This window comes from Hippopotamus amphibius, chromosome 9 (genome assembly GCF_030028045.1).
Source record: "Hippopotamus amphibius kiboko isolate mHipAmp2 chromosome 9, mHipAmp2.hap2, whole genome shotgun sequence".
Lineage (NCBI taxonomy): Eukaryota > Metazoa > Chordata > Mammalia > Artiodactyla > Hippopotamidae > Hippopotamus > Hippopotamus amphibius.
In genome coordinates this window covers 105,699,170-105,712,929 of record NC_080194.1, presented here as the reverse complement: position 1 = coordinate 105,712,929, position 13,760 = coordinate 105,699,170, and the positions used below count along the sequence as shown (strand labels likewise).

General features: G+C 50.0%; 2 protein-coding genes across 21 annotated transcripts in view; both read right to left on the bottom strand.

Moving 5' to 3' along the window:
* Positions 1-16: 16 nt before the first annotated feature.
* Positions 17-6,271, bottom strand: TMEM120A (transmembrane protein 120A). Of its 3 annotated transcripts, none has more exons than XM_057749136.1 (12): positions 5,704-6,269; positions 3,942-4,060; positions 3,569-3,685; positions 1,880-1,939; positions 1,571-1,666; positions 1,404-1,493; positions 1,149-1,214; positions 989-1,050; positions 792-884; positions 603-667; positions 446-514; positions 17-297 (listed from the first exon to the last, which is right to left on the bottom strand). In XM_057749136.1, exons 1-12 carry the CDS (start codon positions 5,782-5,784, stop codon positions 259-261), a joined length of 957 nt encoding a protein of 318 aa, XP_057605119.1. In that variant the 5' UTR covers positions 5,785-6,269; the 3' UTR covers positions 17-258. The 3 variants fall into 3 exon arrangements, with proteins under 3 accessions (XP_057605119.1, XP_057605117.1, XP_057605118.1); XM_057749134.1 differs by having other exon boundaries at positions 17-372; positions 5,704-6,266; XM_057749135.1 differs by lacking the exon at positions 446-514 and having other exon boundaries at positions 17-372; positions 5,704-6,271.
* An 815-nt stretch (positions 6,272-7,086) lies between these two features.
* The window catches only part of STYXL1 (serine/threonine/tyrosine interacting like 1), a 54,152-nt gene continuing 47,478 nt past the window's right edge, over positions 7,087-13,760 (bottom strand). For 16 of the 18 annotated variants that reach the window (XM_057749065.1, XM_057749079.1, XM_057749063.1 and 13 more), the window contains one exon: positions 7,087-7,508. In XM_057749065.1, the coding sequence (XP_057605048.1) occupies positions 7,377-7,508 (132 nt within the window). In that variant the 3' untranslated portion in view covers positions 7,087-7,376. Of the gene's footprint in view, positions 7,509-7,546; positions 7,655-13,760 lie in introns of those variants that run through there. The other 2 variants (XM_057749066.1, XM_057749067.1) reach the window with 2 other exon arrangements.

Here is a 13,760-nt window from a genome sequence, read left to right as displayed (position 1 = left end):
ACACACCGAGCCACTCTGAGCCTCTCGTCCTTTATTGAGGCCCCTGGCCCCCAGCTCCCACAAGATGGGGACACAGCCCTAGGTCTTCCTCTCCAGCGCCACCTTCAGGGCCCACAGAGCCCACAAAACCCAGGGGAGAGCAGATGAGACCCTCCCGGAGGAGAGGAGCCCCCACCCCCTCAACACTGGGGTTCAGAAGCCCCTTCCGGGCTGGGGGTGCCGTACGGAGCTGTGCCGGCAGACAGGGAAAGCCCAGCCTCATTCTTTCTTGCTCCCGTGCTGCTGGTTGTGGAATTTCTGGTGTACAACCCGCAGGGTGGTGAAGAAATTGCCAAGGAAGAGGAGGAGGAAGGGGAAGCCGCACATGAGCACCTGGGGGAGGAACCTGGGTCAGGATGGAAGCCGGGCCCGGCCCTCCCAGCGCGCTCCCCAGGGGCCAGCTCACCTGCCACTCCTTGCACGCGGGGTCTCGGGCCAGGTTAAACAGCGTCAGCGCGTTAAAAAGCTGCCAGAACTGGGAGAGAGGGGTTTACACACAGTCCCTGCTTAAGCCAGAGCCAGGGACAGACCGCCAGGTGGACAGGGACACATGTACAACTTACATGTCCAAAGAAGAGGAAGGGCAGCAGGAAGGTGAGGCCCCGCCACATCCAGGACTGGAAGCCCTCTGCAGGGGGCACAACCAGGGTAGAGGCAGACCCTGACCCTCAGAGCCAGGTCGAGGGGAAAGGACTCTGCCCTTCCAGCTCCCCCGTCAGGATTCCAGAGAGGGGCGGCCACGCCCGACTCACCCACAGTGAGGTCCATGGTGTGCCTCTCGCCCAGGGCCCGCAGGCGGTACAGACAGCCGCTCTGGTAGTAATACTGCAGGAACTGCACAAAGCCTGGGGGGCAGGGCGTTATCAGGACTGGCCTGGAGCCCCAAGTCCCTTTCCCGCCCCTCCCCAGGGACGAGTCCTAAGCTCAGCAGGACCTCTGAGACACTCACTCTGGTACATGGAGAAGGACAGGAACTGGTTCCGGAACTTCTGGTACATGAGGCCGTCGGGCCTAAGGCAGAGAGCAGGAGGAGGGGTGGGGGCTCGGGGACGCCACCTCTCCCTGCCCCAGCTACCCCGGAGGCTCCGGGACCAAGCCAGCCCGCTCACCATGTCAGCATGACTCCCGACAGGAACGTGGACACGTAATGATGGAACACCCACCAGCCTTTGATCCTGCATCAGGAAGCCACCATCACTCCTGTGCCCTCAGCCCCCAGGATCAGGGCTCAGGGACAGGGAAGAAACCAATACCCCAGCCAGTTCCCACTTCTCAGAGGGCCACGGCTTCCCCCCCACCCTTTCCAGGGCAGCTCCAGCGTCACTCCCCCGCCCCCGGGAGCCGGGGGTCCAGCCCTCGCCCACCGGGAGCCGTTGTTGATGAGGATGCTCTCCCGGATGGTCAGGGTGCAGTAGTACCAGACCAGCAGGAAGTTGAAGGCTGCGTCTGTCACCCTAGGGAGGGGTACAAGGGTTGGCGCTGGGGCCTGGAGAGGACACAGGGTCCAGACCCCCCGCAGCAGGATACCCACCTGGAGTTGAGGAGGAAGCGGCAGGTGAAGGAGATGAGGATGAGGATGATGGTGAGGTAGAGCTTGAACTTCTCGTATTCGTCTTTGTAGGCAAACCTGGGGGGAGAGGGTACACACTCATGGGACAGGCTGGGATGCTGGCAGGGCCCACCCACACCTCCAGACACACTGCTGTGGGGGCACAGGGCCAGCATGGGGGAGCAGCCCCTGAGCCCCAAGCTTAGCCAGGGAAGCTGGGGCGGACTTGGAAGGGACCTGGGGCGCAGGACGGGGAGTAGGATTGAAACCCAGCCCACAACAACAAATTACTTAGCCTGCTTGCTCAGGAGTGTCACATTGACGTTGCCCAGAACCAGGCTCAGATACAACCTGGGGGAGGGAACACCAGGTGAGGAGAGGTAGCCCTCAGCCCCAAGCCCACTGCAGCAACCCACACCCGTGGCCACACCACGAGCTCCTCCCAACCCAAAAGGGCCTCCTCGGAAACCCTGGCTGTATTCTGCCTCCCACCCACAAGGACCCTCTCCCTCACTGAGGCTCCAGGCCCAACCGGCCCTGGTCTCCCTTCCCGAGCCAGCTGAGCCCCCAAGCCCTCCTTTGTAACCAGAATCGCTTTCTCGCCAATCACTGCACTGCCATCACCCCCACCATCTCAGCTTGTCTCCTCCTTCTCTGCCAGAGGAACTCCTCGAGGGGACTGAAAGTCACAGTCATGTACTAAGCAGCTGTACCCATGTGGGCTCTCGTTCACACTCAAGCCATATGCATGGGCTCAGAGTGGTTCAGGGACTTGCCTGAGGCAGCGAAGAGATCACACAGCACAGTGGGGACTGGGACCAGGCTGCCTCTCAGCATCGCCCTTGCCCGTTCCCAGCAGTAGCCTCGTCTAACCCTCTCCCAAAGCTTCCATCCTGTCTCCCTCCCGGCAGGTGACATCTCCCCGCCTGCCTCCACACCCTCGTCTCTGCATGCCCCCTCATCCCAAGACCACAGGGCCCACACCCACCCCTTCCCACCTCCCCAGGGACTTCCCTCCATCACTTTGTGCCCCTCTTCTGGGTCTCTCCCTCTGCCGGCCCACTCCTCAGCAGGTGGATATGCTCAACTCTCTCCTATGTACAAAGTTACACACACACCCAAACAAAAGCCACTCCTCAACCACCACGCCAAATTCTAGTTACTGGTTTCTAGTTACTAGTTTCTCCTTCCAATCACAGCCAAGCTTCTGAAGCATGGCCTAAACTTGGCTGTCTCCTCAGCTCTGCTGTCATCCCCAATATCAACTTCCACCCCCACCCTCCTGTGAAGTGGTTCTCTCCAAGGTCACCCTGACTTCCAGGAAACATTTCCCTTTCCGTATTGCATTTGACTGCCCCCCCCCCCCCCCCCCCGACACGATGCCCCGGGCCATCTGATCTGAGGCTACTGGCCAGTCCTTCCTTCCTTGACTTCTGGGACATGCTCTCTCCTAGTTGTCTTGCTGCTTGCGGTCTCCACTGGATCATTTTCCCTAAGCCTAGGGTTCTGCCATGTCCTCTGCTGGGACTGCAGCTGATATAAGTGCATAACTGATCTGTCACTCTCCCCTGCCCACTGGGCCAGAGGGAAGCTCTGCAGGATGGCTCCTCCTCTGGCCTATCACAACCCCTCACCTCCTACCCTGAGCTCTGCCCATGACACCTGCTGTTTCTGCCTCCCCACATCTGCCTGGCTCACTCCTCTTCATCCTTTATGACTCAGCTCAGGCATCACCTACACCAGGAGGCTTTCTCCGACCTCCCAAGTGGTTAGTTACCCCTCACTGTGCTCCCCCCAGTCCCTGTACATTCCCACAAAGAACCCATCGCAGTGAGCTGTCACTGTCCCTCAGGCTGTCCCTGAGATAGGACTGTGTCTGGTCAGCCGAGAGTGGGTCCAGGAAACCAAGCAGAGGAAGATGGTGCTTCAGGCCTCTCTCTCAGAGATGGCTGTGAACTGAGCTTGGGGGAGGAGTCTCACCCATTCTGCTTGGGCAAGTAGGCCTCCATATCAAAGAAAAGGCCTTGTCGCTCCTTGATCTGGTTTTCTAGCTCCTGCGCAGCTTCCTCGGCATCTGACGGGAGGGAGGGTTTGCATCTGCAGGTGGGGCCACAGAAGCCAGAGTCAGAACAGGGGACCCCCAGGTATGACACCTGACACCTGTGGGGCAGGAAGCAAATGCAGCCCAGAGAGGGGAGAAGCCATGCCCAGGAACATCTGGGAGTCAGTGCCAGCTCTCTCCCCCACCAGGTCAGACACCCACCCCCAGTCCAACGCCAGGGAATATGGAGGGTGGGGTAGGTATGATGGGGTATGGGAGGGCATGGGGGAGTATGGGGAGACAGGTCCTAACTTCTTCAGGACAAGGGCCAGCTCCTGGAGCTGCTTCTTCTGCCGAGTGATAGAGCTGATACAGGTGTTCTGCAGCTTGGTCAGCTCCTCCAGCTTCAGGCGGTACAGCCGGTGGGTCTCCTGGGAACCAGGTAGGGGTAAGGCTCAGGCTGGCTAGGGGGCCCCTGAGCCAGAGCCTGCTGGGAAAGAGGTGGGGCACAGACTCCTCCAGGGCTCCTGGGAGGGTCTCAGCAGGAAAGGAGGCAGCCAGCTGTGCCAGCCCAGGGAATTCCCAGAGGGTATTGTCTCTCCAAGGCAGGCAAGGAGACAGGGTTCCCCTTGCAAGCCAAAAAAAACCCCACAGTAACCCTCTCCCAGAAACAGATGAGTTCTCTGAAGGTTTTCTTAATCTCAGCCCATCTCCTAGTTGTTCCCACCTCTCTCTGTCCTATCGTGATTCTAGATTCTAGGCTCATGGGTCCACCTTCTGGACCAAGCAGGCTACCTAAAGCCATCCCTGGCCTTCTCAGATCCTCTTGCCTAGACAACCTGCAAGTGCAGGGGGAGCTGAGGTTGTCCAAGATGCTGGCACTCCCAGCATCTCCCTCCCGGGTTAAAGATCATCAGGCTTTAGCCCTTGGACCTCTTGCCATAAGACCATTCCTCTACCCTTCCCCCAGCACCTTTGGCCCAAGGCTTCCCAGAGCACTTTGCCCCAATGGGTGAGTCTCGAGAAAGAGCAGCCTAGAGATTGGGCAAGAGGCAGTGTGAGGAAGGTCAGGCAGAGGCTGAGGCCAAGTCGGTGGTGCCCAGGCTGGGAGACTGGGTCTGCTCTGCTCAGAGGTCTGGGGAGAAGTACAAATGGTAGCAGCTTGGCCAAGCCAGGTGGCAATCAGACTTCAATGCGGACAGCAAAGGGCTGGAACCAGTCCAAGAGAGGCAAAGGCCTGATCAAGCATCCAGCTAGCCAGGGCTCTACTCTACCTAAATCTTGTTTCTCATGCCCAGGCGGGGCCACCTCAGTCTACCCCCAGCCATCATACTCTCCTGTCTACCTCTGCACAGAACAGCACAGTGGCCCATACCAGCCAGATCCAGACAGTCCCTCCCCTGGCTTCCCACTGGTCTGAGAGACTCCAATCCCTGTCAGGTCCATGAGCTCTCTTGGAAGGGGCTGGCCCACCCACTTTCCCCCTCACTCTGCCGCAGCCACGTGGTCCTGTCTCTGGCGGGAGCTGTCCTTCACCCTGGATCGTCCCCGCCCCCATCCAGGGACTTCACCTAAATACCACTTCCCCCGACCTAAGCCAAGCTGCCTCCCGGGCTGCTCCCCAGCCACACTCAGCCCAGACCTCGCAGCGAGGGCGGGGAAGGCGCTGCTTGCCGATCCGGCCCGGCTGGCGCCCACGGCGCGTTTGCTCAGTGACTGAACCAAGACTGACCCCGTCAGCTCAGACTCTCCCGGGAGGGGACGAGGTCGGAGTCGGGGCCTCTTTTCGAAGTCTCCAATGGAGGCCGAAGGTCCGCCCGAGTCAGTGGGGTCACTCGGGGGTCGCGGCAGCCGCGCGGGCGAAAGGTACGGCCACTGGACATTTATTTGAGGCCAAGAGGAAAGTTCAACCGGGGACACCAGGACCCGGGGCCTCGCCTCCGTCGGGAGCGACATCAGGGTCCCCTACCCCTGACCCCGAGCTCCCTGCTGCCTGACGCGGGGCTACCCGACCCTTGACCCTGAGTCAGATAGACATGGCTCGGAACCAATGGAAGCCCGCATCAGCACTCACCTGGATGCCATGGAAGTCCTGCTGCAGCTCCTCCCAGTCCCGCAGGCAGTCGCCCAACGGGCCCGGAGGCTGGGGATGCATTGCTGCCTGGCCGCGGGTCGGAGGAGCCGAAAGTCGAGGACAGCGCCGCAACCCCGGCGGGCCCGAGGCGCCTCCGCCTCCGCGGCCTCCGCCCCCGTCCGCTTCCGGGCTCGCGCCGCCGAGACCACCAATGGGGAAAAGCCCGGAGAGGCGGGCGCACTTGCCCCGCCTCCTACCTGAGCCAATCCAGGCCTGGGGCGGGGCCGGGGCGGGGCCTCGTGCTCTGAGGGCCGCTGGCCTGCTCCCGGCGTGGAGGGCGGCGGCAACCCCAACCGGGGCTCTGCCCGTGGTGCCAGCTGCGTGGTTCAGCCAGCAGTGTCCTTGCCTGTCACGCTGGGAGTAAACCAAGGCTCAGGGAGGTGCCACCTGCCTCAAACCCTTTCCCCCGTAGGAAGCTGCTCTTTGGCAGGGAGGGGATTCCGAGCCTCTTCTCTCACCTGGATCTTCACAGGGGCCTCTTTACCGTCTTCCCCGTCTCCAAGTTCACCGCTACTGTCCCTTCACATAGCCGCCAGACTGCCCTGACTAAAACACAAGGCCCATCCCTCCATGTCCTTGCTGAAAACTTTCCAATGGCTCCGCCCTGCCTATGAAGGGGTCCCTAAGCCATGGCCATGCAGCCATCCCAGGCTCTGTTCCAGTTCAAGTCCTGACTCAAGCGTGCACTGCCTGAAAAGCCCTAACCCTGGGGCAAAACCCCACTCCCTGAGAGCGTGGGCCTGTTGGGGCGCGGGGGAGTGCTCCTCCAACCCTCTGCAAAGACTCCTAGGAGGCAACATGGCGTTCACCTGTATGTCCTCAGCCCTGCCCAGGTGGCAGGGAATGTTTGCTGAATGAACATGGACCCATATGTTAAATTCTCCACCAGTCCCCTTGTCTCCTGACTCCAGGCTTGTTCTGTGGGTGCTGCCAGCACTCAGAAGTACATTCTGAGGAAAACTCTCTTTAAGATCTGAGAAATTTCCAGAAACCTGTTGTGGGGGGTGGGAGGGTGAGAATCTCCTCTTGGTGAACACAGCCAGGCAGAAATGAGTGGGGAGCGAGGAAAGGACATCTATACAGGTGATGGGCCAGTGGCAACGGTGGGGAGAGCTGCACCCGGGATGAGGCAAGGGCACACCTTTGTGGCAGGAGCCTCTCAAAGCTGTGAAGCCTGAGGCCTGAACCAAGGCTGGGCTTGGCATCTCTGGGGCTGGGAGGTCTCTGCCTATGGGTGGGGGCATTGTGATACCCCCTGTGGAGCAAAACAAGGCTGGGGGAACCCTTGGAGCTCCCACCAGGCAGCCGCCAAAGAGTCCACGTTATGGGGGATATGTGGGACAGTGGCTCTGGCAGCCCGCTGCTCCTCCAGAGGCAGCCTCAGGAATGCAGTGGGGGTGTCCAGGATGCCCAGGGGATGGCGGCTCTAGCTGAGTCTGAGCCCCTGCTGTGTTGGCGCAAATAAGGAACCCAGGAAGAACCACTGCGAGAGGCTGACACAAGGCTCTAGGCAGCAAAGGCCTTCTCATTCCTGGTTACACACCCTGGCCCATGACCCACAAAAAGCCCCCAAGTCAGGTTCTTCTGGACCCATAGATGGGCCACAGAGAAAATCAGTAGAGTGGATCCAAGATGTCTGTGATGATGTCTCCAAGGACAACCTTCTCCCACTCTGACAGCTGAGCCACAAAAGCCCGATTTGGACGCATGTTGTTTTTACACTTCTTGACATAGGCCCAGGACCTCTGTGAACCCAAGAAGAGAAAAGCAGTCTTCAGGATTGAACCCGGGCTTTTTCCACCTTGATCAGAGCCAGCTCAGGAGGGACAGGAGGCACTTGCCCGGGGGTCAGCAACATACCTTAAGGGCAGGACACAGAAGCAGCAACAACCTAGGGTTAATAGATTAGGGCAGAGAGTTATAGGAGCTGGCTCTTGGTGGTGGAAGTGGCCATCCTTGCCTTGGGCAAGCCCCTCTGCACCTCTGCTTCTGAATATACAGACAGAAATCATTTTTATGTCAGATGGCTCCTGTGAAGGTTGAGAAAACATATGTGAAACCCCCTGTGGACAGGAAGGCATCGTGCCCATGCCTGGCATTCAGTGCTGCCTCAAAGATTTGCATTGTAAATGGATAAATGAATGGAAAGGGGAAGAGAACTTGAGAAATTCTCTGAAGAAGGCAAACTGAAACTGTCTTCTTTCAGGCACCCACCCCAAAATGCGGGAAAGGTTTTTACATGAAGACAGGTGACCAGCTGGTCTCCATCTGGACTGGGGATAGAGGAAAAAGGAAAAGGCAAAAGTGGTGCCTCAACAAACTATGGAATAGAAGGAAACTATCTCAACATAATAAAGGTCATATATGAAGAGTACACAGGTATTATCATACTCAATGTCATGTGAAAGACAAAGCTTTTCCTCTGAGATCAGGAATAAGGCAAGGATGCCCACTTCCACCACTTCTATTCAACATTGTACTGGAAGTCCTAGCCAGAGCAATTAGGAAAAAAAGAAAAGGTATCCAAATTGGAAGGGAAGAAGTAAAATTATCTCTGTTTGCAGATGATATGAACTTAATGATCTTATATGTAGAAAACCTTAAAGATTAAACACAAAAAAACTGTTAGAATAGAGGAATGTAATAAAGTGGCAGGATACAAAATCAGTTGTGTATCTAACAATGAACAATCTGAAAAGCAAATTAAGAAAATTTAATTTACACTAGCATTAGAAAAATAAAATACTGAGGAATAAACTTAACCAAGGAGGTGAAAGACTTGTACCCTGAAAAATGCAAAATGTTGCTGAAAGAAATTAAAGAAGACCAAAATAAATGGAAAGACATCCCAGGTACATGGAATAGAAGATTTAATATTGTTAAGATGCAAATACTACCCCCAAAGTGATCTAAAGATTTAATGCAATCTCTGTTAACATCCCAACAGCATTATTTGCAGAAATAGAAAAATCCATCCTAAAATTCATATTGAATCTCAAGGAACCCCTGAATAGCCAAAACAATCATGAAAAAAGAGAGAGTTGGGGGTTTCACTTCCTAATTTCAAACCTCTTAAGTTATTACAAAACTATGATAAAAGAATGTGGTACTGGCAATAAAGACATTTAAACCAATGGAATAGAATAGAAAGCCCAGAAATAAATGCTCACATGTATACTAAAGTGATTTCAACAAGGGTGCCAAAACTATTCAATGGAGAAAGGAGTGTCTTTTCAACAAATGGTGTTGGGAATAATGGATACCCACATTAAAAGAATGAAGCTAGTGTACATTACCTTACACCATGTACAAAAATTAACTCAAAATGATGGAAGGCATAAAGTAAGAGCTACAATTACAAAACCCTTGAAAGAAAACATAGGGGAAAAGCTTTGTGATATTGGATTTGGCAATTATTTCTTGGATGTGACACCAAAAGCACAGGCAATAAAAGAAAAAATTGAGTGGATTATAACAAAATAAAAAACTTCTACACATCAAAAACAAAACCAAAAACTTCTGTGCATCAAAAGACACAATCAACAGAGTGAAAAGGCAAGTCACAGAATGGAAGGAAATATTTGCAAATCATATATCTGATCTATATCCAGATATATATTCAACTGTTAATATGAGGAATATATAAGGATCTTCTGAAACTCAACAATAAAAAAACAACAACCCAGAAAAACAAATACTGTATGCTAACTCATATATAAGAAATCTTAAAGAAATGGTACTGATGAAGCCAGTGACAGGGCAAGAATAAAGATGGAGATGTAAAGAACGGACTTGAGGACACAGGGGGTGGAGGGCGAAGGGGAAGCTGGGACGAAGTGAGAGAGCAGCATTGACATATATACACTACCAAATGTAAAACAGATAGCTAGTGGGAAGTTGCTGCATAACACAGGGAGATCAACTAGATGATGGGTGATGACTTAGAGGGCTGGGATAGGGAGGGTGAGAGGGAGTCTCAGGAGGGAGGACATATGGGGATATATGTATAAATACAGCTGATTCACTTTGGTGTACAGAAAAAAAAAAACTTGGCACAACAGTGTAAAGCAATTATATTCCAATAAAGAGCTTAAAAAAACCCAATTAATAAATGGGCAAAGGACTTGAATAGACATTTCTCCAAAGAAGATACATGAATGGCCAATAAGCACAAGAAAAGATGCTCAACACCACTAATCATTAGGGAAATGCAAATAAAAACTACAATGATATATACTTCCTCAAACCCATTAGGATAGTACTATAAAAGGAAAGAAAGAAAGGAAGGAAGGAAGAAAACAACTGCTGGTAAGGATGTGAAGAAATTGGAACACTTGTGCACTGTTGATAGAATGTAAAATGGTACAGCCACTGTGGAAAACAGTATGGAGATCCTTCCCAACAAATTAAAAATAGAACTACCATATGGGGACTTTCCTGGTGCCACAGTAGTTAAGAATCCACCTGCCAATGCAGGGGACACAGGTTTGATCCCTGGTCTGGGAAGATCCCACATGCTGTAGAGAACTAAGCCCATGAGCCACAACTACTGAGCCTGAGCTCTAGGGCCCACAAGCCACAACTACTGAGCCCATGCACTGTGACTACTGAAGCCCACGTGCCTAGAGCCTGTGCTCTGCAATAAGACAAGCCATCGTAATGAGAAGCCTGTGCACCTCAACAAAGAGTAGCCCCCACTTGCCACAACTAGAGAAAGCCCATGCGCAGCAACAAAGACCCAACACAGCCATAAATAAATAAATAAATAAATAAATAAATAAATAAATAAATAAATAAATAGGTTTAAAAAAAAAAAAAAAAGAACTACCATGTAACCCAGTAATTCTTCTCCTGGTTATGCACCCAAAAGAGTTGAAGGCAGGATCTCAAAGAGATATTTGCACAACCATGTTCACAGCAAGCATTATTCATAACAGCTAAAACGTGGAAGCAATCCAAGTGTCCATCAATGAATAAATGGATAAGCAAAATGTGGTACAATGGAATATTATTGGTCTTATAAAGGAAGGAAATTCTGACATATACTAAAACATGGATAAACCTTGAGGACATTATGCTAAGTGAAATAAATCATTCATGAAAAAACAAATACTTTATGATTCCACTTACATGATGTGCTTAGTGTAGTCAAAATTATAAAGACAGAAAGTAGAATGGTGGTTGCCATGGGCTAGGGGGAGAGGACAATGAGGAGTTATTTAATAAATATAGAGTCTCAGTTTCACAAGATGAAAAGAGTTATGGGGCTAGGTGGTGGTGATGGTTGAACATTATGAATGTATTTAACACTACTGGATTGTATTCTTAAAAATGGTTAAGACAGCAAATTTTATGTTATGTATGTTTTAATGCAATAAAAAAGAGAAAAAAACTACGAGATACCACCTCACACTCATTAGGATGGCTACTATTAAATAAATAATAATACGTGTTGGTGAGGATATGGAGAATTTAGAACCTTATGCACTATATGTGTGAATATAAAATGGTGCAGTGTAATGTAAAATGGAAAACAGTGGTTCCTCAACAAAGTAAAAACAGAATTACCAAATGATCTAGAAATTCCATTCTGGATCTATACCTAAAAGAATTGAAAGCAGATGGCCAGTGGGGCTTGCCTTCATGGGTTTAACAGGACAGTAGTAAACAAACAGTCCTTAACTGGATTGTCAGCCCAGGGCTCAGTGCAGAGAAAGCATACAGAAACACCCTTTTTCCATTCTTCGCCTGAAAGAGGTATATTTGCATACTTTAAAAGCTGCTGCCTGCGGGTCTGGCTTCCAATCAGCCTGAATCTAGGTGCAGGTTGAGATCCTTCCCTTTGGAAGGTGGATAAGGCACATCCTCAACTACTGAGAACCACTAAGAACAAAGTAGGCTGCTTGTACAATCACAAAGGTGTAAGTGATAATCAAGAGCTAGAGAAGGGTTGAACAATAAGGCTCATCTCTTACCTGAGGCCATTCCTTCAACACTAGCAGAGGTGACTATTTTATCGAATGCATAGAAACCAATACAGAGTCAAGGAAAATGAAAAACATAGGAATATGTTCCAAATGAAAGAAAAAGAGAAAATCTCACAAAAAACACCTTAATGAAATGGAGATAAGTGATTTACCTGATAAAAGTTCAAAATAACAGTCATAAAGATGCTCACCCAGGTCAGAAGAATGCCTGAACAAAGTGACAATCTCAATAAGAGATAGAAAATATAAGACAGTACAAAATAGAAATCTCAGAGCTGAAGAATGCAATAACTGAACTGAAAAATACAATAGAAGCATTTAACAGCAGACTAGATGAAGCAGAAGAAAGGATCACCAAACTCAAAGACAAAGCAGTAGAACTCATCCATTCAGAGCAGCAAAAAGAAAAACAATTAAAAACAGTGAAGATATTGAAAAAGAACAGATACATGTATATGTATAACTGAATCACTCTGCTGCACACCTGAAACTAACACAACATCATTAATCAACTATACTCCAATATAAAGTAAAAATTTTTAATTAAAAAAAAACAGTGTAGATAGATTAAGGGACGTCAAGAGGACCAATATTCACATTATAGAGGTCCCAGAGGAGAAGAGACAGAAAAAGGGACAAAAAACTTATTTGAATAAATAATGGCTGAAAACCTCCTTATCCTGGTGAAGGAAACAGACTTCCAGATTCAGGAACTCCAGTAAATCCAAACAAGATGAACCTAGAGAAACCCACACCAAGACATTATAATTAAATTGTCAAAAGTTAAAGACAAGGAAAAAATCTTAAAAGCAACAAGAGAAAAACAACTTGGGAACCCCCATAAGACTGTCAGCATATTTCTCAGCAGACACTTTGCAGGCCAGGAGGAAGTGGCATAATACATGCAAAGGGCTGAAAGAAAAATATTGCCAACCAAAAATTGCTTTACACTTGGCAAAGCTGTCCTCCTTCATGATTGAGGGAGAGATAAAGAGTTTTCCAGACAAGCAAAAGCTGAAGGAGTTCATCACTACTAGGCCTTGCAAGAAATGTTAAAGGGACTTCTTTAAGCTGAAACAAAAGGGCACTAATTAGTAACAGGAAAACATATGAAAGTATAAATCTCACTGGTAAAGGTAAATATATATAGTAAAATTCAAAATAATCTAATGTAAAAGTGGTTGTTTAATAACTTCAGATGTAAGGGCACAAACAGACTGAAAGTGAAGGGATGGAAGAAGATATTCCATGCAAATGGAAACCAAAAGAAAACTGGGGTAGCTATATTTATTCAAACAAAAATAGACTAAGACAAAGACTGTAGTAGACACAAAAGTAGGTCACTATAAAGGGGTCAATCCAACAAGGGAATATAACATTGGTAAATATTTATGCACCCAATATAGGAGCATCTAAATATACAAAGCAAATATTAATAGACCTAAAGGGAGAAATAGGCAGCAATACAATAATAGTGAGCTTTAATACCCCACTTACAATGGATAGATCATTCAGAAAGAAAATCAATAAGGAAATACTGGCCTTAAATTGCACATGGACTTAACAGACATTTACAGAACATTCCATCCAAAAGCAGCAGAACACACTTTCTTCTCAAGTGCAGATGGAACATTCTCCAGGACAGACCATGTATTAGACCACAAAACAAGTGTTAATAAATTTAAGGAGATTAAAATCATATCGGGACTTCCCTGGTGACACAGTGGTTAAGAATCCACCTGCCAATGCAGGTGACATGGGTTTGAGCCCTGGTCCAGGAAGATCCCGCATGTTGCAAAGCAACTAAGCCCGTTCACCACAACTACTGAGCCTGTGCTCTAGAGCCTGAGAGCCACAAGTACTGAGCCTGAGTGCAACAACTACTGAAGACTGCACACCTAGAGCTCATGTTCTGCAACAAGAGAAGCCTGTGCACCCCAGCGAAGAGTAGCCCCCACTCATCACAACTAGAGAAAGCTCATGTGCAACAATGAAGACCCAATGCAGCAA

What these genes read in the sequence shown, in the direction of transcription:
- TMEM120A (XM_057749134.1), bottom strand. Translation starts at nt 5,784, where the DNA reads ATGCATCCCCAGCCTCCGGGCCCGTTGGGCGACTGCCTGCGGGACTGG. An exon ending in AGGACTTCCATGGCATCCAG is followed by an intron (nt 4,061 to 5,703) that starts GTGAGTGCTGAT and finishes CCTGGTTCCCAG; the next exon opens with GAGACCCACCGGCTGTACCG. An exon ending in CTCATCAACAACGGCTCCCG is followed by an intron (nt 1,215 to 1,403) that starts GTGGGCGAGGGC and finishes TTCCTGATGCAG; the next exon opens with GATCAAAGGCTGGTGGGTGT.